Source organism: Salmo salar, chromosome ssa17, assembly GCF_905237065.1.
Source record: "Salmo salar chromosome ssa17, Ssal_v3.1, whole genome shotgun sequence".
NCBI classification, from domain to species: Eukaryota; Metazoa; Chordata; class Actinopteri; order Salmoniformes; family Salmonidae; genus Salmo; species Salmo salar.
The window spans coordinates 44,315,040-44,338,319 of record NC_059458.1 but is presented as its reverse complement, the minus strand read 5'-3'; the positions used below and the strand labels follow the sequence as shown (position 1 = coordinate 44,338,319).

The window sequence follows — 23,280 nt, the reverse complement described above, 5'->3', positions numbered from 1 at the left end:
AGGGCAGAGGTTGCCGGGTAAACTGATTCAAATGGCAGATTGGAGGCAACCCCCATTCCAGTATGTTGTTGTGGTATTGTTGTACTGTGACCGACCCCCATTCCAGTATGTTGTTGTTTGACGTTTCGATTTTCTGACCAGGTCAGTATATACAGTATCTCTCTCTGTCATATATCTGGTATGTTTATTTGAAGAGTTAGCTGGCTAGCTTGTAAAGTGGCGAATTAAAGTAATGTTAGCCTAGCTTTTTCTGTTTAGCTAGTTAAATTAGCTAGTCGTTTAAAAAACAAATTATCCAACCTTTCAAGCTAGCTGTGGAGAGTAAGTTTACAGTATGTTCTTAACTCGGTTACATTTAGTATTATTTTATATAAATATTTTTATTCGGCCACATATGGAAAATACCAACACACTATTTTGTTATCATAGTCACTGTAATGGAATTATGTCACAAATGGGGAAAATAATTCTGAATATAAAGATTTGGAAGACTAATTGTCTACCATTGTGAGTGTGTTATGTATTTCTCGGGTCCACCAGAAGCATACTTACTATATCCATAATTATTATTATTGGTATTATTATTTGACCAAACAAACTGAAACAAGACAGCAAAGTGCAAACATTTTAATATTAATATCAACTATCTAAGTACATGTGTAAAAAACGAAGTAAACAATAAAGCACAACATATAGCAGGTAAGTAGTAAGTAGAACATCAAACATCAACAACTGACATCATCAGTAGTCCATCAACGTCCATTATCATCAGCCAAGATGGCCGTCTTCTGTCTTCAAGCATTTCTCAGAGGAAGAAGAAGAAAAAGACAGGAAGTCTTGGTTACAGTCGGCAGGATGTCGACAGTAGTTCCTCATCCTTCTTTCCGTGATCCCTACCTTTTACACGTGGCCTTGAAGATCTTAACCTCTCCCATCTCAGCCAGCAGGGTGGTGTTGAAGGTGTTCTTGAAGTCCTCAGTGAATACCAGGTTTGTCTTGAGGCGGACCTTGTTGGCCCAGATCAGAGTGGTTCCTGGACAACAGAAGTATTTCATGGTAACCAACAGCTCCTCCAAGTCCAGGTGATACACCACGTCAGCCGCCAGCACGTAGTCATAGCGATAGACGGATCTGGGGTAGGTGCGTTCCACCTCAGGACCCCAGGTTAGAGCTGTCACCTCAGGTGTATATTTAGAGCGCCCTCTGGTGTTTCGGAGTAGGTTGTATCTCAGATTACTAAGGACGTCTGGGAGGTCGGTGGCCGTCACCTGGGCACCTGGGGACACATTACATTAGGAGCTTTTTAAGAAGAAGAAGAAGAAAACTGACTACAAACGACATCTATCACCAGATACAACAGCTGATAGGATTACAGTCTAAAACTCAAAGGTGATCAGTAAGACTTACCCAGTAGACTGGCAACGATAGACACTAATCCTGTCCCTGATCCCAGTTCCAAAACCTGCTTTCCTTTCAGATCTATCACATCAGTATTGGTCTCCAGGTAGTTACATAGAGCCAATGCCTGCAGGGGAGCAAATACATTTTATTACTATGTGTAGCCTATCACCACCTAGTGTTCCATCACATGTGTGTTGCAGGTAGGACCTTTTTAGAGGTCCACCACTAGGTGGCAGTAGTCCATTTGTCTGTTACCCTGTAGAAGAGCATTCTGAACAGGAAGGCGAGAAGACATCTTACCTGTTGTTCCATGTGAGTGTTTGGTGTATTGATTTATCCTGCCCGACAACGCCAAATGTAGTGATTTATCCTGCCGACTACGCCAAATGTAGTGATTTATCCTGCCGACAACTCCAAATGTAGTGATTTATCCTGCCGACTACGCCAAATGTAGTGATTTATCCTGCCCGACAACTCCAAATGTAGTGATTTATCCTGCCGACTACGCCAAATGTAGTGATTTATCCTGCCGAAAACTCCAAATGTAGTGATTTATCCTGCCGACTACGCCAAATGTAGTGATTTATCCTGCCGACAACTCCAAATGTAGCAATTTATCCTGCCGACAACGCCAAATGTAGCCATTTATCCTGCCGACAACGCCAAATGTAGTGATTTATCCTGCCGACTACGCCAAATGTAGTGATTTATCCTGCCGACAACTCCAAATGTAGCAATTTATCCTGCCGACAACGCCAAATGTAGTGATTTATCCTGCCGACAACTCCAAATGTAGCCATTTATCCTGCCGACAACGCCAAATGTAACCATTTATCCTTTCGACAACGACAAATGTAGTGATTTATCCTGCCGACTACTTCAAATGTAACGATTTATCCTGCGAACCATTTCAAATGTAGTGATTTTTCCTGCCGACAACGCCAAATGTAGCCATTTATCCTGCCGACAACGACAAATGTAGTGATTTTTCCTGCCGACAACGCCAAATGTAGTGTAGAACTGTACTCACTGCTGGCCATATCACTCCGCCATGGGAGTCCATTGCCTCTACGATGTTGATTTTGTGCCCAGCATAGAAGTAGACCTCTCTGTCCAGTCGTATCCAGGGGACGTGGGTATTATCCAGCTGGGCATTTCCTGTATCCTTGGTTTCCTTGGTGTCCAACTCCTCTACACAGGAATGGAACAAACCACTCATTCACATTCTAATAGGGATGGATCATACCATTGCTATTTCCTGGGTGTGTACTGACAATGGTAGACTTGTGGTCTTGAATGATTGAGTCTGAGTATCTAGGCGTTAAATAATGGTGTCAACGACTCACCGATAATGTCTTCGTCAGTCACTTCGGTGCTACAGCGGGAGTTAGTGTTTTCTGCACCATCATCATCATCCTCATATCCTTCATCACTATGTTCCAACGTATGTTCCTCCCATGCTTGGCAACTGCCATCACCTGCATCAGCCTCCTCCTCCTCCAAACTGTTGTCTTGTTCCTCTGACCTTTTGTCTGCCTCCGCAACAAACTGCTCAACCCGGACTGGTCTATCCTCCTGCTGGACATTTGAGTCCTGAGTGTCTGCCTCCTCTGCACAAGAAACATAAAGAAGACCACAAGTCAATCCATGAAGAGTAGCTGCTGCATGTGCAGTAGTTAATGGGGATCCTAATAAACTAAACTAATTCAACAACACAATGAGATCACCCCCTGGCCTTTCAGAACTTATATTTACTATATTTACAGTAGGTTGAATGCTCACCAAGACCCCCAAGCTCCGATTCGGAGGTAGAACGTGAGCCAGCAGAATTCTGCTGCTCTTCATCGTCTCTGCAATCCTCCTGAGAGTCTTCCTGGTTTTCTCTGTCCTTCTCCTCTTTCAGTACCTTCTTCTGTGTCTCGTCTTCTTCCTCATTCTCAGTTGTTTCATCTGTCTTAAACTCTTCCTCCATTTCCTGTAAACCATTTCCTGTAAACCTTTCCCATTTCCACTCCTCTGTGACATGTTCTTCCTCCTCTTCTTCCTGTTGTTTTCCTGGGACCAGCTCTGGTTCCTCCTCTGTTTCTCGACACGTGCCCATGAATATGTTTACTTCTCCAATCTCTGCCAGCAGTGTGGTGTTGAAGGTGTTCTGGAAGTTCTCTGTGAAGCTCAGGTCTGTTTTGAGGCGGACCTTGTTGGCCCAGATCAGAGTGGTTCCTGAGGATCACATTACAAATACGCGTCATTTAATGCTTTCATGTGTTATATTGTGGTATCGACTGTACGCTTGTTTATTCCATATTCCACTAGCTTACCTGGTTAAATAAAGGTGAAATAAAAAATAAATAAAATATTCTGGGATTTTTTTTTAACTGTTCAATCAATCAATCAATCAATCAATCAACCTGGCCGGCAGAAGTATCTCATGGTGAACAACAGCTCTTCCAGGTAGTCATGGTGATACACCACGTCAGCCGCCAGCACGTAGTCATAGCGATAGACGGATCTGGGGTAGGTGCGTTCCACCTCAGGACCCCAGGACAGAGCTGCAGCTTGGGGAGTGTACCTACAGCGCCCTCTTGTGTTACGGAGTAGGTTGGCTCTCAGGTTACCAATGATCTCTGGTAGGTCTGTAGCTGTGACCCAGGCACCTGGGGACAGGAAGCACTCTGTTAATCAACTAACAGACACACAGGTGGCCAGTACCCAATCAACCCCTAGCCTCTAGTCGTCTAGTGCCGAGGACACCATGCAGATCTGAAAAGATTGGATAGGTGTAAGTGGTATAGAATGCTAGGACCTCCTCCACCTTGCTAGGACCTCCTCCACCTTGATAGGACCTCCTCCACCTTGATAGGACCTCCTCCACCTTGGTAGGACCTCCTCCACCTTGCTAGCCACCTTAATAGGACCTCCTCCACCTTGGTAGGACCTCCTCCACCTTGCTAGCCACCTTGATAGGACCTCCTCCACCTTGATAGGACCTCCTCCACCTTGATAGGACCTCCTCCACCTTGATAGGACCTCCTCCACCTTGATAGGACCTCCTCCACCTTGCCAGGACCTCCTCCACCTTGATAGGACCTCCTCCACCTTGATAGGACCTCCTCCACCTTGATAGGACCTCCTCCACCTTGCTATCCACCTTGCTAGGACCTCCTCCACCTTGCCAGGACCTCCTCCACCTTGCTAGGACCTCCTCTACCTTGATAGGACCTCCTCCACCTTGATAGGACCTCCTCCACCTTGATAGGACCTCCTCTACCTTGATAGAACCTCCTCCACCTTGGTAGGACCTCCTCCACCTTGCTATCCACCTTGCTAGGACCTCCTCCACATTGCCAGGACCTCCTTCACTTTGCTATCCAGCTTGCTAGGACCTCCTCCACATTGCCAGGACCTCCTCCACCTTGATAGTACCTCCTCCACCTTGCTATCCACATTGATAGGACCTCCTCCACCTTGATAGGACCTCCTCCACCTTGCTATCCACCTTGATAGGACCTCCTCCACCTTGCTAGCCACTTTGATAGGACCTCCTCCACCTTGCTATCCACCTTGATAGGACCTCCTCCACCTAGCTAGCCACTTTGATAGGACCTCCTCCACCTTGCTATCCACCAAATAGGACCTCCTCCACCTTGCTAACCACCTTGATAGGACCTCCTCCACCTAGCTAGCCACCTTGGTAGGACCTCCTCCACCTTGCTATCCACCTTGCCAGGACCTCCTCCACCTTGCTAGACACCTTGGTAGGACCTCCTCCACCTTGCTATCCACCTTGGTAGGACCTTCTCCACCTTGCTAGCCACCTTGATAGGCTAGGTAGAAATGTTGCCATATTACTTACACCTCTCCGATCTTCTCAGATGTTCAATATGAGTACATTTAATGCCCAGACTCACCTAGGAGTGTGGCTACAATAGACACTAGGCCAGGGCCTGCTCCTAGCTCCAGCACTGCCTTGTCCACCAGGTTCACCTGCTCAACGTTGGTCTCTAGGTAGTGACACAGAGCCAACGCCTGCAGGCAACCACAGTTACTATAGAAACCATCATTATAGTTGTTAGAACTTCAGCCACAGTTACTATAGAAACCATCATTATAGTTGTTAGAACTTCAACCATAGTTACTATAGAAACCATCATTATAGTTGTTAAAACTTCAGCCATAGTTACTATAGAAACCAACATAATAGTTGTTAGAACTTCAACCATATTTACCATAGAAACCATCATTATAGTTGTTAGAACTTCAACCATAGTTACTATAGAAACCATCATTATAGTTGTTAGAACTTCAACCATAGTTGCTATAGAAACCATCATTATAGTTGTTAGAACTTCAATCATAGTTACTATAGAAACCATCATTATAGTTGTTAGAACTTCAACCATAGTTACTATAGAAACCATCATTATAGTTGTTATAACTTCAGCTATAGTTACTATAGAAACCATCATTACAGTTGTTAGAACTTCAACCATAGTTGCTATAGAAACCATCATTATAGTTGTTAGAACTTCAACCATAGTTACTATAGAAACCATCATTATAGTTGTTAGAACTTCAACCATAGTTACTATAGAAACCATCATTATAGTTGTTAGAACTTCAACCATAGTTACTATAGAAACCATCATTATAGTTGTTAGAACTTCAACCATAGTTACTATAGAAACCATCATTACAGTTGTTAGAACTTCAACCATAGTTACTATAGAAACCATCATTATAGTTGTTAGAACTTCAACCATAGTTACTATAGAAACCATCATTAGTTGTTAGAACTTCAACCATAGTTACTATAGAAACCATCATTATAGTTGTTAGAACTTCAACCATAGTTACTATAGAAACCATCATTATAGTTGTTAGAACTTCAACCATAGTTACTATAGAAACCATCATTGTAGTTGTTAGAACTTCAACCATAGTTACTATAGAAACCATCATTATAGTTGTTAGAACTTCAACCATAGTTACTATAGAAACCATCATTATAGTTGTTAGAACATCAAAATGTCAAATTATTATCATCGTGCATCCATCAACCCATCCATCCATCCATCCATCCACCCACCCACCCACCCACCCACCCACCCACCCACCCACGCACCCGCCCACCCATCCATCTCTCCATTCATCCATCCATCCATCCACCCACTCACCCATCCATCCATCCATCCATCCATCCGCCCACCCACCCACCCAGCCATCCATCCATCCATCCATCCATCCGCCCACCCACCCAACCATCCATCCATCCATCCCTCCATCCATCCCTCCATCCATCCATCCACCCATCCATCTCTCCATCCATCCATCCATCCATCCATCCATCCATCCATCCATCCATCCATCCATCCATCCATCCATACATACATCCATCCGCCCACCCACCCATTCATCCATCCACCCATTCATCCATCCATCCATCCCTCAATCCATCCATCCATCCATCCACCCACCAACCCATTCATCCATCCACCCACCCATTCATCCATCCGTCCATCCGTCCATCCATCCATCCATCCATCCGTCGTCATCATCCCCATCTCCAACATTATCATCATCATCCATCTCCATCATATTAATTAATCGTTATCCTACATCCATCCATGAATGTCATGTTCAATAGTAGACTGACTCACCGCTGGCCAGATGACAGCACCGTAAGAGTCCAAGGCCTCAAAGATGCTGATCTCCTGTCCTACGTAGCAGAACACCTCTTTACCAAACTTGGAGTAGGTAGTGGGGGCCCAGGCCTGCTTCTCCTGCTGCTGGGGTTCAGTCTCCTTGGCTTTGTCATCTGATTCCTCTTCACCGTCTATCACTGTTGTCTCGCTATCGTCTTTCTCCTCCTCCTCATCTTCATCTTCCTCCTCTTCGTCTTCCTCATCTTTCTCCTTCTCCTCCTCCTCTACTTTCATGAAAGCAGTGTCCTTCTCATCTTTGTGATTTGTGCCTGAAGGTTCCATAAAAATCTGAGATACGATTATTTTACTTCAACTGCTCTGATATACAGTAGCACTGATTTTGAAATGACAAGTTAGCTACTAATTGTACAGTCAGCACTCTCTTCAGTCTCTCCCACACTTTGTAAACACAGCGTCCAACACTTGAGTTTTTATCTCTCTCCCCCTCTCTCCCTAACTTCACCCCTCCCCGAACCATGTTTGGAAAACAACATATTTTTCCCCGCTTACAGCCTGTCAAAGCTAAGTACTGTAATGAAATCCTTACCCTCTTAGACACCCTTCCACAGCCCTCTTTCATTCCCCATATGGACTGCCTCACAGCGGAGTTGACGAGAGAGCAGAAACGGGCCACTTTTAAATCCTTTATCAAACCAATCCATCACCTACCTACTGCAGTCCTTGGATTTATTTGGGTCGGTGGGTTTTGGGGTCAACCCTCCGCTCTTCTGTCTTGGTTTTTCCATCTCGTATGGATTAATTAAAGTATTTTTCTCTTCTTCTTGTTGAAGATCGTTGTAACTGCGTCTTAGGAAGTCTCAGAGTCGAGGTTTTAAGACTTTATCAGAATCCTGCAGGGTCGTCTCAGAGTCGAGGTTTTAAGACTTTATCGGAATCAGAATCCTTCATCACACCAACCCAACTCTATATTTAGAGACGGAACCATCTGAAACACACACACAAACACATTTTAGATTTAAACAAACAATATTGAAGTCACCGTAAACTGTCAACTCCATCTCCCTGATATACTAAGATAGGATATGAATTTTGGTTCAAATATGTTTATTTTAATTAGGTTTTAGAGTCATGAAGCAACTGAGGACAGGGCCTGAAATTAACACCAGCCACCCGCCAAATGTGGGTAGATTTTTGGCAATGGCGGGTAAAGATGTTTATTTCATCAGTCACGTTGGCGGGTGGTGAGGGGTCAGGGGTCAGGGCTACACAGTGCCAGCATTCCGCTGGCATTTGCAAATTAAAATAAAGTTCAAAAGTCAAGTATGAGCACATTTATGGCAAAATAAACTGTGCAGTAGCCGTTTTTTCAAATGATTTCTGCCATTTTGTTTCATAGCTGGTAATCACACAAAGAATTAGGAATCCTAAAACCCTCGTCGTGCAGCAACACTGCCTGGCTTTTGGGCTTGTGGGCTGTGAGCAGCTGTGAGCACTGTGAGCGAAGTGCTGAAAGACTGATTGTTTTAGAAGCGCTGCCACAGGCATAATAAACGTTGCTCTAATTTACTTGAAAGTGTTTCTTGTCTTGTTCAGCAGCCAGGTTGTTTTTCAGTGTTTCAGTTTGTTTCGACTGCTAGCAAAGAGACGTCAGCTACTAGTTAGAATCTCACAGGCACATTACCACGGTAACCTCCCGTCCTTAAAGGGGCAGCTGAACATTTTTGTTTGTCTGATCTGTGTGATATTTTGGTTAAAAGACTCAAATCACTAAAAAATTGGCAATATACCACATTACTTCTTACTAGTAATATATTTATTGTTTTAGAAACATTACAAAGCATGCTCATCAGTTTTTTGGGTGTAATTATGGCAGAAAAATATTTAGGCTGGTTAAAAAATCTGAGTGGCTGGTCCATTTTTTTTTATCGACCTGCCACATTGGCTGTTGGACACAAAAAGTTAGTTTCAGGCCCTGCGATCAGCTCCTTCTCACGCACCTAGAACCTAACGCTTCAATATAGCCTAAACATTTGTCATTTCACTTTTAAAATGTATTACCTTTTATGTGTGGCACAAACACAACCAGTCACAATGTTTTAATCTGATCAGGCTACATCAAAAGTCTCCTGTAGGCAACCTGTGTTCGTTCATCCAGATGGTGGTGTCGAAAAACATAAACCATGATGTTGAAGCGCCCAATGTCGCTATGCTTTGCTTTCGGTTGTGGTGCATTAAAACGGTTGACAGTCAGATTTCCACCTTGCTGATCATTGTCCTCAGCCAGCTCTGATCGTGGTGTCGGTCTAATGAAAACAGGCAGGGAAAGTTAGCTTGTCCGTCCGGGGTGGTCGGCGAACTCTCAATCTTCTGGCCCCTGCTGTCACGCCCTGACCTTTGAGAGACGTTTTACTTCCTCTATTTTGGTTAGGTCAGGGTGTGATGTGGGGTGGGCAATCTAGTTTGTGTATTTCTTTGTGTTTTGGCTGAGTATGGTTCCTAATCGGAGGCAGCTGTCTTTCGTTGTCTCTGATTGGGAACCATACTTAGGCAGCCCTTTCTCCCCACTCCTTCAGTTGTGGGATCTTGTTTTCGTACAGCTCAGTAAGAAAAGAAAAGAACGTGACGTTCGTTTGCCTTTGTTTGTTGTTTTGTTTAGTGTTCTGAGTTATAATAAAATGTATGATGAGCACTTACCACGCTGCACCTTGGTCTCCTCCTTACGACGATCGTAGCACCTGCGTGGTATTGAACGTGGCAAAAGTCGATATCCACGTTTATAAACACAGGGTTGCTACAGTTATTGTTATTTGTGGTCGAGAAGGTAATATTTGTTTCTATGAGAGGGGTGTGTGAAGATATCTTTTACGTTGGGGGGGGGTAAAAATAATGTATGACATCGCCTCTGCCCCAATAAATTAGGAGACGGTTCCTTTACATGTGTGATAGTGATAGCTGATACTTTGGTTTATCAAAATATAGAATTTATCAAATGTTGTTAATATTAAGAACAATTTTTTTGGTGATTTTTGTTTTGTTCTGATTGTCCCGTATTTCAAGAATCCCTGAAGTAATTCAAATTATTCTCAAAAAGATTGGTGTCAAAATCATGGGGTTGGAACCGGTTCCGGGAACAGAACCAAAAACCCCGGAAAATAATGAACATTGTTAAGGAACAGAAACAGAACCTGGAACGAAAGTTATCCATACTGTTCCGGGAACAGAAGCGTTATTTTAAAAGCATTGGAACCGGCTAATAACGTTATTTTACATTCCAGGCATTTTTTTTCAAGTCCCACAACAAAACGCAACAAAGCGGCTACGCAAAGCCCTCACTCTGTCACTCAGAAACTTATTCCAGTGTCTGCCTGCAAGCTGGAAATCTTTACCTGATACATGTTTAGGCTACCTGCCCCTCCCCCCCTCCAAAGCATAGGCTATTGGCCAAGTTATCACGTTGGATTTATTAACTACAAAAAGGTAAGACGTGTTTTTAATTCTGGTGCTGCTCTGCACACACAAGCTTGTAAGCTAGCTAGCTCAAAGGACGTTCAAAGTTCTTCATTAGAAGCTCCTCCAAAGTATAATTCTGTAGACCTGATTCAGATAAAGCAGGTCGTAACAAGATGCCCACAGCGCTTCAAGCTTCCTCAAGCCTCTCTTGCTCTCTCCCCACCTGCAAAATTTCAGTCGCATCTTGTGCCGTAGGCTACACTTGTCTGTCCATCACCCATGTAAACAACCAGCTTGCCTGCTCTGTCCATCACCCATGTAAACAACCAGCTTGCCTACTCTGTCCATCACCCATGTTAACAACCAGCTTGCCTACTCTGTCCATCACCCATGTTAACAACCAGCTTGCCTGCTCTGTCCATCACCCATGTTAACAACCAGCTTGCCTGCTCTGTCCATCACCCATGTTAACAACCAGCTTGCCTGCTCTGTCCATCACCCATGTTAACAACCAGCTTGCCTGCTCTGTCCATCACCCATGTTAACAACCAGCTTGCCTTCTCTAATTGGTGATCTAATTGAAGGAGCTAAACGTAAACAAATACGGAAGTGCAAAAAGAACATTTGAATTAAAAAAATGATTCCCTTGTTATGTTGAGATCACAACCTTATTTATCTAATGATCACGTCATAACAAAAGTTGTTTTGTCGAAATCCCGAGATAAACTCTATGAATCGAAGTGATGATGGACAGTACGGCTGAGTCAACACATCAGATATTGACAGTATGTTTGTCAGTTATAAATGGCGTCTAGTTTTGGCTCCAATACAGTCTCATTTTAAAGACAAAGTGAAAGTGGGACTGCGCTGCTATTATAAATGGATTGAATGTGGAATGTTCAGTGGGAGAAAAGTTCACATTGACGTCTGTAGTTGAAAGTTTATTTTAATCTCTTTAATCGTTTTCACAGGGAGGTTGGCCTGTCAACAGCAGCAAAAACACAGTCACAGACAACAGGGAGGTTGGCCTGTCAACAGCAGCAAAAACACAGTCACAGACAACAATCGCCTAGTGGTACAGAACAATAAAACACTCTGACTACTCACAACATTTCATGAAGGCTACAGTCTGAATACTCCCAACATTTCATGAAGGCTACAGTCTGAATAATCCCAACATTTCATGAAGGCTACAGTCTGAATAATCCCAACATTTCATGAAGGCTACAGTCTGAATACTCACAACATTTCATGAAGGCTACAGTCTGAATACTACAACATTTCATGAAGGCTACAGTCTGAATACTCCAACATTTCATGAAGGCTACAGTCTGAATACTCCAACATTTCATGAAGGCTACAGTCTGAATAGTACAACATTTCATGAAGGCTACAGTCTGAATACTACAAAATTTCATGAAGGCTACAGTCTGAATAATCCCAACATTTCATGAAGGCTACAGTCTGAATACTCACAACATTTCATGAAGGCTACAGTCTGAATACTCCAACATTTCATGAAGGCTACAGTCTGAATACTCCCAACATTTCATGAAGGCTACAGTCTGAATAATCCCAACATTTCATGAAGGCTACAGTCTGAATACTCACAACATTTCATGAAGGCTACAGTCTGAATACTCACAACATTTCATGAAGGCTACAGTCTGAATACTCCCAACATTTCATGAAGGCTACAGTCTGAATACTACAACATTTCATGAAGGCTACAGTCTGAATACTCCAACATTTCATGAAGGCTACAGTCTGAATACTCCAACATTTCATGAAGGCTACAGTCACAACAACACATACACAACAACACAAATACAATCCATGTAATATCTGTCCTGAGTCGTGACCTGTGTTGGCTTGACTCTGGTATATCTGGACCAGGTGTTCTTAATGTTTTGTCCACTCAGTGTATGTGGCTTGTAATATCTGTCCTGAGTCGTGACCTGTGTTGGCTTGACTCTGGTATATCTGGAGCAGGTTTAGTAACAGTCTTATCCTCTGGGTCTGATTTAGCCTCCTTGTAGGGGACACTTAGAAATGAGGGCTAATTAAAAACAGGGAGTTCTCTGGTTCCCGGGTTCGTTTGGATCACTAAAATACCACTGTCTACATTACGGTGAGGTCAATGACTAATGTAGCTGTGTTGGAAGCATAGCTTTATGGAATGGGAGATTGAGGGGTATCCCCAGCCAAGAGGAAATCTATGGGAAACCCATATCACCACTTAGTGAGACTGAAATAGGATGAGGTATGTCTTAAGATGTCTCAGGATGATTGATGGATGAGTTATGTCTTCATGGATCTTTCTCGGGGGGCGTCGAAAGGGCAGACGAGGGGGGGCGTCGAAAGGGCAGACGAGGGCGGGGCCAAATCCCTGACGGACACCTTCAGGAAGCTGCAGAAGTGAGTGGAGGTGGGCTGAGCCTCCCTTGACCTTAAAGGGATAGTCCACTCCAGAATGAAACTCCTATCAATTTTGGTGAGTCTATGTTCTATGAGTGGGTCAAAATAACAATCGTCACCGTGATTTATTAACTTCGAAGTGGGTCCGTCTGTGAAATCAGGAAAATCGTTTTGTTGCCCGAAATCTTTCACGATAAGGTTCTCGTCACTGGAGAAAAACGAACTGTTAAAACAACGACGGACCAGATCACCAAATCAGCCGATAGATAGTATGGACAGACTGGTTTAGGACACGTCCATCTGTCTATATCGATAGATAGTATGGACAGACTGGTTTAGGACACGTCCATCTGTCTATATCGATAGATAGTATGGACAGACTGGTTTAGGACACGTCCATCTGTCTATATCGATAGATAGTATGGACAGACTGGTTTAGGACACGTCCATCTGTCTATATCGATAGATAGTATGGACAGACTGGTTTAGGACACGTCCATCTGTCTATATCGATAGATAGTATGGACAGACTGGTTTAGGACACGTCCATCTGTCTATATCGATAGATAGTATGGACAGACTGGTTTAGGACACGTCCATCTGTCTATATCGATAGATAGTATGGACAGACTGGTTTAGGACACGTCCATCTGTCTATATCGATAGATAGTATGGACAGACTGGTTTAGGACACGTCCATCTGTCTATATCGATAGATAGTATGGACAGACTGGTTTAGGACACGTCCATCTGTCTATATCGATAGATAGTATGGACAGACTGGTTTAGGACACGTCCATCTGTCTATATCGATAGATAGTATGGACAGACTGGTTTAGGACACGTCCATCTGTCTATATCGATAGATAGTATGGACAGACTGGTTTAGGACACGTCCATCTGTCTATATCGATAGATAGTATGGACAGACTGGTTTAGGACACGTCCATCTGTCTATATCGATAGATAGTATGGACAGACTGGTTTAGGACACATCCATCTGTCTATATCGTCATGACAAAGGTATGTATTTCACTGAGATGTGATCTCACACCAAATTATTCAACTTTGTTTTTCCTCCGACTATCATCGTTGCAATGTCACTTTCTCTTCTCTCTCCACTTGCCCTCAGAGCCGTTCACATGACAGCCTTTATTGTCCAACTTCCTGTGTCGTGACGTCACGTCCTGTATTGTTTGTAGCAATGTCAGAGCCTACCCACTGCATAGCAGACGATCTGCATCTTGAACATGTAGAGATTGTAGACTCCTAAATTGTGTGGTTCCGTTTGTTAAAGGCGATGATTTTTACAGCTAGCTAGCTACTTCACATGCTGACATCGACCGCGGTATTATCGTGTTCAGGTACGTTTGCTGGCCCCAGAGAGATGGTATGCCATTGTGGGTTTTGTAGTTGACTGGAGCTGCAACAGATTCCTGCAATGAAAAAAACACCAAACCGTGACGCAGAGAGGAAAACACACTATTCAAAAATGAATCACCCACAAAAACAGGTGGTGCAAACATCACCTTAAATATGACCTCCAATTAGAGACAACGTCAACCGGCTGCCTCTAATTGGAGATCATTACCAAACAAAACCAACATAGAAATACAAAATTAGAAACTGAACATAGAAATACAAAACACAGACAAACACCCCCATTGTCACGCCCTGACCTACTCTACCATAGAAAATAACCACTTACTATGGTCAGGACGTGACAATGGGGTCGCCAGTTCCGCTTAATTATGCTAATTTATTTATGGGGAAAGTTCAGTTGGACTTTGAATCCGATAATAATCCCTATTCTAAGTTTATGAAAATGTTTGAGATATATCGATGATATTTTGTTGATTTGGTCAGGTGATATGATCTTGAATTGCAGGATTCCGTCCATTAAATTTACGTTAGTATCCGATAAAGAACATGTTTCCTTTTTTGGATGTTTCGGTTAAGAAAGATAACAATGGCTTACACACTGAGATGTATAGAAAAGACATGGATAGAAATCCCTTTCTTCATATCAGCAGTTATCAAACACCCTCATTAATAAATAGTTAACCCTATATAAAAAAAACTCTTCCGCATTAGGCATATTTTGTAACTCTGATTTATCATTTGATGTACATACCAAAGATTTACGTGAACGATTCAAAGCAAGACGGTATAAAGAAGACTTATTGGACAAATTTCCTTAAAAAGAGAGGAAGACAAACGGAGCTGAATGCATGATGTCATCCATGTCAACAGAATTCCTCTCTTCCCTCTCTGCAACTTTGGTTCCCACCTACAGTCCCGTCTCAAGGTTGATCAAGGAAGGGGTTAATAGACACTGGTACATATTACTTAGCGTCCCCCCCCCCCCCCCAAAAAAAACAAACAAGGGGGGATTGTTTAGTAAGGTAAGATTTGCCTAAGAAAAAAAGGCATTGCATTTCACGTCTATCATACCAGATGGCAAATTTCCCTTTGTCACAACTGCATTTCCTGTTATGCCATGAGGACACGCTCTACTCCATCCTCATTACGGTCAGAGGATAAAGGTTTGAGGTAGAATAACATGTAACGTGTTTGATATCTCCTGTATAGTCTTCCTGTAACCTTTTGTTATGTGGGTACCGTGAGACCAAACGTCAACACCAGACAAAGATATGTGAGCGTAGGAGCTCCAGTCACAACCGTGATGAAAAACCACCTGTTGCCAGGCATTTCAACAGCCGTAATCATGATGAGAAACCACCTGTTGCCAGGCAATTCAACAGCCGTAATCATGATGAGAAACCACCTGTTGCTAGGTATTTCAACAGCCGTAATCATGATGAGAAACCACCTGTTGCCAGGCAATTCAACAGCCGTAATCATGATGAGAAATCACCTGTTGCCGGGCATTTCAACAGCCGTAATCATGATGAGAATTCACCTGTTGCGAGGCATTTCAACAGCCGTAATCATGATAAAAAACCACCTGTTGCCAGGCATTTCAACAGCCGTAATCATGATGAAAAACCAGCTGTTGCCAGGCATTTCAACAGCCGTAATCATGATGAGAAATCACCTGTTGCCAGGCATTTCAACAGCCGTAATCATGATGAAAAACCACCTGTTGCCAGGCATTTCAACAGCCGTAATCATGATGAAAAACCACCTGTTGCCAGGCATTTCAACAGCCGTAATCATGATGAAAAATCACCTGTTGCCAGGCATTTCAACAGCCGTAATCATGATGAGAAACCACCTGTTGCCAGGCATTTCAACAGCCGTAATCATGATGAAAAACCACCTGTTGCCAGGCATTTCAACAGCCGTAATCATGATGAGAAACCACCTGTTGCCAGGCATTTCAACAGCCGTAATCATGATGAGAAACCACCTGTTGCCAGGCAATTCAACAGCCGTAATCATGATGAGAAACCACCTGTTTCTTTGCATTTCAACAGCCGTAATCATGATGAGAAACCACCTGTTTCTTTGCATTTCAACAGCCGTAATCATGATGAGAAACCACCTGTTGCCAGGCATTTCAACAGCCGTAATCATGAACTAAGTACCTTTCGTTATATGGGTGTTGAATTGGTGAAGGCGCCACCTAGTGGAGGAGATGGGGATAAATTACTTCACCAAAGAGAGACACATTGGATAGATCGCTTGATCACTCCAGCAGTTCTCAATGAGGAATGGTCTTTTTCTAGTACGTTCTAAACAGACCAAACATTTAGGTAATGACATCATAATGACCAGTAATGACATCATAATGACCGGTAACGACATCATAATGACCGCTAATGACATCATAATGACCAGGTAACGACATCATAATGACCGGTAAATAACATCATAATGACCGCTAATGACATCATAATGACCAGGTAATGACATCATAATGACCGGTAAATGACATCATAATGTAAGTGTAATTGTGCGTCTACGTGTCTTTACTTGATTGTCATGTTTCCCCACACAGCTTCCTCTGCTGGGATGTCTTGATTGGGCCGATACTGACTTGGAATTTAGAAGGATGCTCTCACCTGTGAGGTTTTGTTGTTGTGACATTGGTTGCCATTGCCTTGCACGCCGAAGAAGGGCTCATACCCCAAACGGTTGTTCGGCAATAAAAATACGTCAATGTATGGTTATTTACCGGAGAGCTGTCCAATTTCTGTTCTTTGAACGCCACACCTTGTAGAATCCACGCCCCGAAGAATTCAGACTGTTCTGGTGGCAAGGGGGGGGGTCTGACCTGGTGCTACATAGGTGTACCTAATAAACGGGCCAACTGAGTGTCTGTTTCCCTAAGAGTTGTGTAAAGTCGGTAGGATCTTATTCACAATGATCCACAGCTGTAATGGCTGCCAAAGGTTCTTCCACCAAGTATTAACTCTGGGGGAGGTGAAGACAATTTTTTGATTTAATTTGGAACATTTTCTATAATTTCTATTTTACTTTTGAAGATGTGGAGTTGGTTGTGCAGATTGGTAGGAAAGAAATTCAATGTAATACATGTTTTGATAAGTTTAGGGCGGCAAAAGGTTGAATGTGCAAAGAGTGTGTCGACTTTTACTAGAGATTTTATGTCCATAACAAATTATATTTTAATACAAAATGGAACAAGACAGCAAAGTAAATACATTAATAATATTATCAATACAAACTACATGTAACAACTAATTAAACAATAAAGTACTACATATAGCAGGTAAGTAGTAAGTAGAACATCAAACATCAACAACTGACATCATCAGTAGTCCATCAACGTCCATTATCATCAGCCAAGATGGCCGTCTTCTGTCTTCAAGCATTTCTCAGAGGAAGAAGGGACAGGAAGTCTTGGTTACATTTGGCATAGTCTGCAGGATGTCCCCTATTCCTTTGTCTTCCCTAATCCCTACCTTTTTACACATGGGCATAAACCTCTCCCATCTCAGCCAGCAGGGTGGTGTTGAAGGTGTTCCTCTGTCTCTCTGTACGTGGCCTTGAAGATCTTAACCTCTCCCATCTCAGCCAGCAGGGTGGTGTTGAAGGTGTTCTTGAAGTCCTCAGTGAATACCAGGTCTGAGGGGAAACGGACCTTGTTGGCCCAGATCAGAGTGGTTCCTAAAGGAAATGATATGAGTTGTTTAAGGCTTTCATTCCGGTACATTCTGGGATTTGTTGTACTTTTAAACTGCTCAATGAATCTATCAATGAATCAACAATTCATCCAATCAATCAATCAATCAATCAACCTGGCCGGCAGAAGTATCTCATGGTGAACAGCAGCTCTTCCAGGTAGTCATGGTGATACACCACGTCAGCCGCCAGCACGTAGTCATAGCGATAGACGGATCTGGGGTAGGTGCGTTCCACCTCAGGACCCCAGGACAGAGCTGCAGCTTGGGGAGTGTACCTACAGCGCCCTCTGGTGTTACGGAGTAGGTTGGCTCTCAGGTTACCTATGATCTCTGGTAGGTCTGTAGCTGTGACCCAGGCACCTGGGGACAGGAAGCACTCTGTTAATCAACTAACAGACACACAGGTGGCCAGTACCCAATCAACCCCTAGCCTCTAGTCGTCTAGTGCCGAGGACACTTCAAGCAGATCTGAAAAGATTGGATAGGTGTAAGTGGTATAAAATGCTAGGACCTCCTCCACCTTGATAGGATCTCCTCCACCTTGATAGGACCTACTCCACCTTGCTAGGACCTCCTCCACCTTGATAGGACCTCCTCCAACTTGATAAGACCTCCTCCACCTTGCTAGCCACCTTGATAGGACCTCCTCCACCTTGGTAGGACCTCCTCCACCTAGATAGGACCTCCTCCACCTTGATAGGACCTCCTTCACCTAGCTAGCCACCTTGATTGGACCTCCTCCACCTTGATAGGACCTCCTCCACCTCGATAGGACCTCCTCCACCTCGATAGGACCTCCTCCACCTTGCTAGGACCTCCTCCACCTTGCTAGCCACCTTGATTGGACCTCCTCCACCTTGATAGGACCTCCTCCACCTCGATAGGACCTCCTCCACCTTGATAGGACCTCCTCCACCTTGATAGGACCTCCTCCACCTTGATAGAACCTCCTCCACCTTGATTGGTAGGATCTCCTCCAACTTGATAGGACCTCCTCCACCTTGATAGGACCTCCTCCACCTTGATAGGACCTCCTCCACCTTGTTAGGACCTCCTCCACCTTGCTAGGACCTCCTCCACCTTGTTAGGACCTCCTCCACCTTGTTAGGACCTCCTCCACCTTGCTAGGACCTCCTCCACCTTGCTAGGACCTCCTCCACCTTGATAGGACCTCCTCCACCTTGATAGGACCTCCTCCACCTTGTTAGGACCTCCTCCACCTTGATAGGACCTCCTCCACCTTGCTATCGACCTTGGTAGGACCTCCTCCACCTTGCTATCCACCTTGGTAGGACCTCCTCCACCTTGCTAGCCACCTTGATAGGCTAGGTAGAAATGTTGCCATATTTCTTACACCTCTCCGATCTTCTCAGATGTACAATATGAGTAAATTTAAAGCTCAGACTCACCTAGGAGTGTGGCTACAATAGACACTAGGCCAGGGCCTGCTCCTAGCTCCAGCACGGCCTTGTCCACCAGGTTCACCTGCTCAACGTTGGTCTCTAGGTAGTGACACAGAGCCAACGCCTGCAGGCAACCACAGTTACCATAGAAACCATCATTGTAGTTGTTAGAACTTCAACCATAGTTACTATAGAAACCATCATTATAGTTGTTAGAACTTCAACCATAGTTACTATAGAAACCATCATTATAGTTGTTAGAATTTCTAGTTACTATAGAAACCATCATTATAGTTGTTAGAACTTCTAGTTACTATAGAAACCATCATTATAGTTGTTAGAACTTCAACCATAGTTGCTATAGAAACCATCATTATAGTTGTTAGAACTTCAACCATAGTTACTATAGAAACCATCATTATAGTTGTTATAACTTCAACCATAGTTACTATAGAAACCCTCATTATAGTTGTTAGAACTTCAACATCAGTTACTATAGAAACCATCATTATAGTTGTTAGAACTTCAACCATAGTTACTATAGAAACCATCATTAGTTGTTAGAACTTCAACCATAGTTACTATAGAAACCATCATTACAGTTGTTAGAACTTCAACCATAGTTACTATAGAAACCATCATTATAGTTGTTAGAACTTCAACCATAGTTACTATAGAAACCATCATTATAGTTGTTAGACCTTCAACCATAGTTACTATAGAAACCATCATTATAGTTGTTAGAACTTCAACCATAGTTACTATAGAAACCATCATTATAGTTGTTAGAACTTCAACCATAGTTACTATAGAAACCATCATTATAGTTGTTAGACCTTCAACCATAGTTACTATAGAAACCATCATTATAGTTGTTAGAACTTCAACCATAGTTACTATAGAAACCATCATTAGTTGTTAGAACATCAACCATAGTTACTATAGAAACCATCATTATAGTTGTTAGAACTTCATCCATAGTTACTATAGAAACCATCATTATAGTTGTTAGAACTTCAACATCAGTTACTATAGAAACCATCATTATAGTTGTTAGAACTTCAACCATAGTTACTATAGAAACCCTCATTATAGTTGTTAGAACTTCAACCATAGTTACTATAGAAACCATCATTATAGTTGTTAGAACTTCAACATCAGTTACTATAGAAACCATCATTACAGTTGTTAGAACTTCAACCATAGTTACTATAGAAACCATCATTGTAGTTGTTTGAACTTCAACCATAGTTACTATAGAAACCATCATTATAGTTGTTAGAACTTCAACCATAGTTACTATAGAAACCATCATTATAGTTGTTTGAACTTCAACCTTAGTTACTATAGAAACCATCATTATAGTTGTTAGAACTTCAGCCATAGTTACTATAGAAACCATCATTGTAGTTGTTAGAACTTCAACCATAGTTACTATAGAAACCATCATTATAATTGTTAGAACTTCAACCATAGTTACTATAGAAACCATCATTGTAGTTGTTAGAACTTCATTAATCATCATTATTCTGTGAGTTCATTGGACTTCAAAAGGAAAAGAATTTGAGCTACTTTGTTAAGTCCTCGAAGTGAGCTGAATTTGAACAAGCTTGTTGAGTAAAATTACAAATTCATGTTTAATAAAAAACACTTTAATACCGCATCCATCCTCATCATATTTCCCAGCATGCTCTATTGTAGGTTGATTTTTAGAATTGTTGGTTTCAATACCTGTGTTTCTGCATATACATTGAGTGATTAATCTTATGCTACACAAAATTAGATAACATTCATTTTTCTAAACTAATTACAAGTTTGACTTATTGCCACTGTTACTGAGATGGCTGTTTCAGTTCATATGATTTAGGAAGTCTGATTAGTGAATTTTCCTTCCCTGGCAGTCATTCTTATACAGGTTGAGTGAGATTAAAGATTCCAACTGTTGGATCTTCTCAATCTGGCTGGATTACAATAATAATTACAGCACATTTGCAAGCCAGAATAATGTGATTTGCAGCCCTGATGTGGTTTGTAAACCAGGAGTTTCAGACCACTGTGGTATCTCCCTCCTTCCTTCCATCCTAATCGTCATCAATGCTATCATCGTTATCTATGAATGTCATGTTCAATAGTAGACTGACTCACCGCTGGCCAGATGACAGCACCGTAAGAGTCCAAGGCCTCAAAGATGCTGATCTCCTGTCCTACGTAGCAGAACACCTCTTTACCAAACTTGGAGTAGGTAGTGGGGGCCCAGGCCTGCTTCTCCTGCTGCTGGGGTTCAGTCTCCTTGGCTTTGTCATCTGATTCCTCTTCACCGTCTATCACTGTTGTCTCGCTATCGTCTTCCTCCTCCTCCTCATCTTCATCTTCCTCCTCTTCGTCTTCCTCATCTTTCTCCTTCTCCTCCTCCTCTACTTTCATGAAAGCAGTGTCCTTCTCATCTTTGTGATTTGTGCCTGAAGGTTCCATAAAAATCTGAGATACGATAATTTTACTTCAACTGCTCTGATATACAGTAGCACTGATGTTGAAATGACAAGTTAGCTACTAATTGTACAGTCAGCACTCTCTTCAGTCTCTCCCACACTTTGTAAACACAGCGTCCAACACTTGAGTTTTTATCTCTCTCCCCCTCTCTCCCTAACTTCACCCCTCCCCGAACCATGTTTGGAAAACAACATATTTTTCCCCGCTTACAGCCTGTCAAAGCTAAGTACTGTAATGAAATCCTTACCCTCTTAGACACCCTTCCACAGCCTTCTTTCATTCCCCATATGGACTGCCTCACAGCGGAGTTGACGAGAGAGCAGAAACGGGCCACTTTTAAATCCTTTATCAAACCAATCCATCACCTACCTACTGCAGTCCTTGGATTTATTTGGGTCGGTGGGTTTTGGGGTCAACCCTCCGCTCTTCTGTCTTGGTTTTTCCATCTCGTATGGATTAATTAAAGTATTTTTCTCTTCTTCTTGTTGAAGATCGTTGTAACTGCGTCTTAGGAAGTCTCAGAGTCGAGGTTTTAAGACTTTATCAGAATCCTGCAGGGTCGTCTCAGAGTCGAGGTTTTAAGACTTTATCGGAATCAGAATCCTTCATCACACCAACCCAACTCTATTTAGAGACGGAACCATCTGAAACACACACACAAACACATTTTAGATTTAAACAAACAATATTGAAGTCACCGTAAACTGTCAACTCCATCTCCCTGATATACTAAGATAGGATATGAATTTTGGTTCAAATATGTTTATTTTAATTAGGTTTTAGAGTCATGAAGCAACTGAGGACAGGGCCTGAAATTAACACCAGCCACCCGCCAAATGTGGGTAGATTTTTGGCAATGGCGGTTAAAGATGTTTATTTCATCAGTCACGTTGGCGGGTGGTGAGGGGTCAGGGGTCAGGGCTACACAGTGCCAGCATTCCGCTGGCATTTGCAAATTAAAATAAAGTTCAAAAGTCAAGTATGAGCACATTTATGGCAAAATAAACTGTGCAGTAGCCGTTTTTTCAAATGATTTCTGCCATTTTGTTTCATAGCTGGTAATCACACAAAGAATTAGGAATCCTAAAACCCTCGTCGTGCAGCAACACTGCCTGGCTTTTGGGCTTGTGGGCTGTGAGCAGCTGTGAGCACTGTGAGCGAAGTGCTGAAAGACTGATTGTTTTAGAAGCGCTGCCACAGGCATAATAAACGTTGCTCTAATTTACTTGAAAGTGTTTCTTGTCTTGTTCAGCAGCCAGGTTGTTTTTCAGTGTTTCAGTTTGTTTCGACTGCTAGCAAAGAGACGTCAGCTACTAGTCAGAATCTCACAGGCACATTACCACG

At 42.7% G+C, this 23,280-nt stretch overlaps 1 protein-coding gene across 2 annotated transcripts; it reads right to left on the bottom strand.

The window, feature by feature from the left end:
• Positions 1-612: 612 nt before the first annotated feature.
• On the bottom strand, positions 613-22,134 carry LOC106575033 (uncharacterized). 2 transcript variants are annotated; one of them, XM_045699637.1, is made up of 8 exons: positions 21,592-22,134; positions 19,453-19,570; positions 18,158-18,403; positions 3,184-3,621; positions 2,748-3,011; positions 2,432-2,592; positions 1,408-1,525; positions 613-1,276 (listed from the first exon to the last, which is right to left on the bottom strand). In XM_045699637.1, exons 1-8 carry the CDS (start codon positions 21,916-21,918, stop codon positions 894-896), a joined length of 2,055 nt encoding a protein of 684 aa, XP_045555593.1. In that variant the 5' UTR covers positions 21,919-22,134; the 3' UTR covers positions 613-893. The 2 variants fall into 2 exon arrangements, with proteins under 2 accessions (XP_045555593.1, XP_045555594.1); XM_045699638.1 differs by lacking the exons at positions 18,158-18,403; positions 19,453-19,570; positions 21,592-22,134 and adding exons at positions 3,810-4,055; positions 5,310-5,427; positions 7,059-8,055.
• Positions 22,135-23,280: the final 1,146 nt, after the last annotated feature.

Excerpts from the sequence above, each read along its gene's own strand:
- LOC106575033 (XM_045699637.1), bottom strand. The coding sequence starts at position 21,918 with ATGGAACCTTCAGGCACAAATCACAAAGATGAGAAGGACACTGCTTTC. Across the intron at positions 18,404-19,452 it reads TATTGTAGCCACACTCCTAG|GTGCCTGGGTCACAGCTACA; the intron begins GTGAGTCTGAGC and ends TCCTGTCCCCAG. Across the intron at positions 3,622-18,157 it reads GAGATACTTCTGCCGGCCAG|GAACCACTCTGATCTGGGCC; the intron begins GTTGATTGATTG and ends TGTGATCCTCAG.